General features: G+C 31.1%; 1 protein-coding gene across 2 annotated transcripts; it reads left to right on the top strand.

Annotated features, from left to right (window-relative positions):
* The first annotated feature begins 268 nt into the window (after positions 1-268).
* Positions 269-1,947, top strand: LOC134263293 (melanopsin-A-like). Of its 2 annotated transcripts, none has more exons than XM_062745623.1 (2): positions 269-396; positions 597-1,947. In XM_062745623.1, exon 2 carries the CDS (start codon positions 632-634, stop codon positions 1,700-1,702), a length of 1,071 nt encoding a protein of 356 aa, XP_062601607.1. In that variant the 5' UTR covers positions 269-396; positions 597-631; the 3' UTR covers positions 1,703-1,947. The 2 variants fall into 2 exon arrangements, with proteins under 2 accessions (XP_062601607.1, XP_062601608.1); XM_062745624.1 differs by having other exon boundaries at positions 269-407.
* Positions 1,948-2,306: the final 359 nt, after the last annotated feature.

The following is a 2,306-nucleotide window of genomic DNA, read 5'->3' as shown; positions in this document are numbered from 1 at the left end:
TTGTTGCTATTTTTGCTTGTTCGAATTTTTGGAGTTGCAGCCCAACTTTTTAAAACCCTGCTACAGGACTGGCTATTTTTCTGTCTTATCGATAAAACAATGAATAATGCAACAGAATAAATTCTACATTATTTCCATTCAACTAAAACAATATTTTAATCAATAGCGATCAGTACACAATTTTAATAATTTATGTAAACATAGGAGGATGTCTTTCTAAATAATTTAAATATATTTTGAATACCCGACCTCTAACGAATGATTTCATTCGAGGAATTAAAATAAGAGGACTCCAATCAACGAACTTTTCTTTCCAGCTTCAATGTTTAGCGTTATTAGAACTTGAACAATATTTAATTTGAGCTCCATTTCTCGTACATTTACAGTGATTCTGCTGTAAGCTAGCAGTAAGTAATACAAAAGTGTTTAAAATAGACACAAGAAAAGCAATGATCCCTATTTTAGTAAGGAGTTTTTCACTATAAGAAACCATAAGGCAACCAATTCTTTTACTTCCTTCATCAAGGTAATTCTGATCAACTTAGGTCAGTTGGGTTTTCATTAAGTCACTCATTAAGTTGTGTTTTTTTTTTCAGATCCCGAGAAAAGAGGAATATAAGAACAAAAGAGAATGGACAGTTCCACCGATTTCAGTTCCTCAACATCCATTCCAAATCAAAGCAAATCTACTGCAGAGGATCCTAGCTTTGATAACACTTCGAATTTCCAGACGTATGGCCATGGCGATAATTTTGATTTAGTTTTAAGTTTTCCATGCACTGAAAATTTTCCATATAGATGTCCCACATCAGTAGTTACTTTGTTGGTGTTCCTTTTAGGAATCATAGGGAATACCGCCGTCATTGTGATTATGAAAAGGAAAAGACTATTTAGAAAGACCTCACATATGTGTATTCTGATTTTGGCGATCAACGATTCATGGTCTCTTTTGTGTAACATTACCCGTGAGTTTGTATTGTATCCTAATTTAGATTATTTTCGTCTCAAATTTGGATTTTTTGAACCATTCTGCGTCATTTTCTTTGTGCTGTTCTACACTCCTTACCTATGTTCTAGCATCAATATTGTATTTATGGCATATGAGCGCTATATTCTTGTCACCAACCCGCTCGAGTACATGAAAACACATACAACAAAGCGCGCTGTTTTCAGAGCACTTATAGCTTTTATAACTTTTCTCATCATTAATACGAGTTATGCCATTGTCATGTCGGAAACATCCAAATGTCCGGATTATCTATTCTATTCAGAGTATTACGCCTTTATAAGTGTTCCTTTTATAGTTTTGTCCTCAGTTTTATTATTGCTTTTTCACTGTCTCAAAATAGTAAAGCTTTCAAAATTACAAATCTTAGGAACCAAGCATTTGAGAAATGCTCAGAGTCATTGGCGCATGACAAAAATTGTTTACGTTATAGTTATTATTTACATTTTGTCTCAAATTCCTTACGTTGTTTATGATATTATTTCTACTTGCGATACTTTCGGTCTCTTTGTATGGCCAGAAAAAAATTATGCTATACTTTTGGAGTATGGTATCGTGATATTTTTGATGAATTATGCCGTCAACCCATTTATATATTGGCTAACGCCTCTACGTTGTAATTGTAATCCTAAAAGTTTGCAATCTACATCAGATACAAGTAATACAATATCGACTATAGGGTCTCCGGATAGTTAAGATTACATCCAAAACACCAGGAATGCAGCTCATTCTATATCGTTTATTGTCTATTTAATGTCTAATCAGTAACATTATAGAAATGATTTTGTTCATACGTTGTAAAGTCAACAAAAAATAATGGATTGATAAATATGACCAATAAGGATAATTGAATATTATAAAAATATAATATATTATATATATGGATGTAATTTTACTACACAAAGAAATGGAAAATCCTCTATTTTATGATTTTTTTTTGACCGAAGAGATGAATTTAAATCAAGAAATTTAAAAAAAAGTTTTATATTATATTTAGTACAAATCTTTTTTATTTTGATAAAAACATCAATTTATTGGGTTTTTTTTAAATCTAAAATTATAAAAGTAGCGGTTTCATTCTTACTTTTTAAATTAAGAACAAAACAACATAAACAGGAGGTCTTAGGAAATGCTCGGGTAACGATATAATAAATTTAACTGCACGATAATGTAATGCATTTTACAGGATTTCTGTCTTAAAAATGGAGAAGCTGGCAAAATAAATATTTTTAATGTTATTGCACATTACAATGCACATGGCAAGGAAACAACTCTCCACAAGACCACGTAAAAAAATCTT

This window comes from Saccostrea cucullata, unplaced genomic scaffold, assembly GCF_032062105.1.
Source record: "Saccostrea cucullata isolate Sc308-1 unplaced genomic scaffold, CSIRO_AGI_Scuc_v1 ctg867, whole genome shotgun sequence".
Classification (NCBI taxonomy): Eukaryota; Metazoa; Mollusca; class Bivalvia; order Ostreida; family Ostreidae; genus Saccostrea; species Saccostrea cuccullata.
Note: the sequence above shows the minus strand (reverse complement) of the source record. Positions and strands in the feature narration are given on the sequence as shown.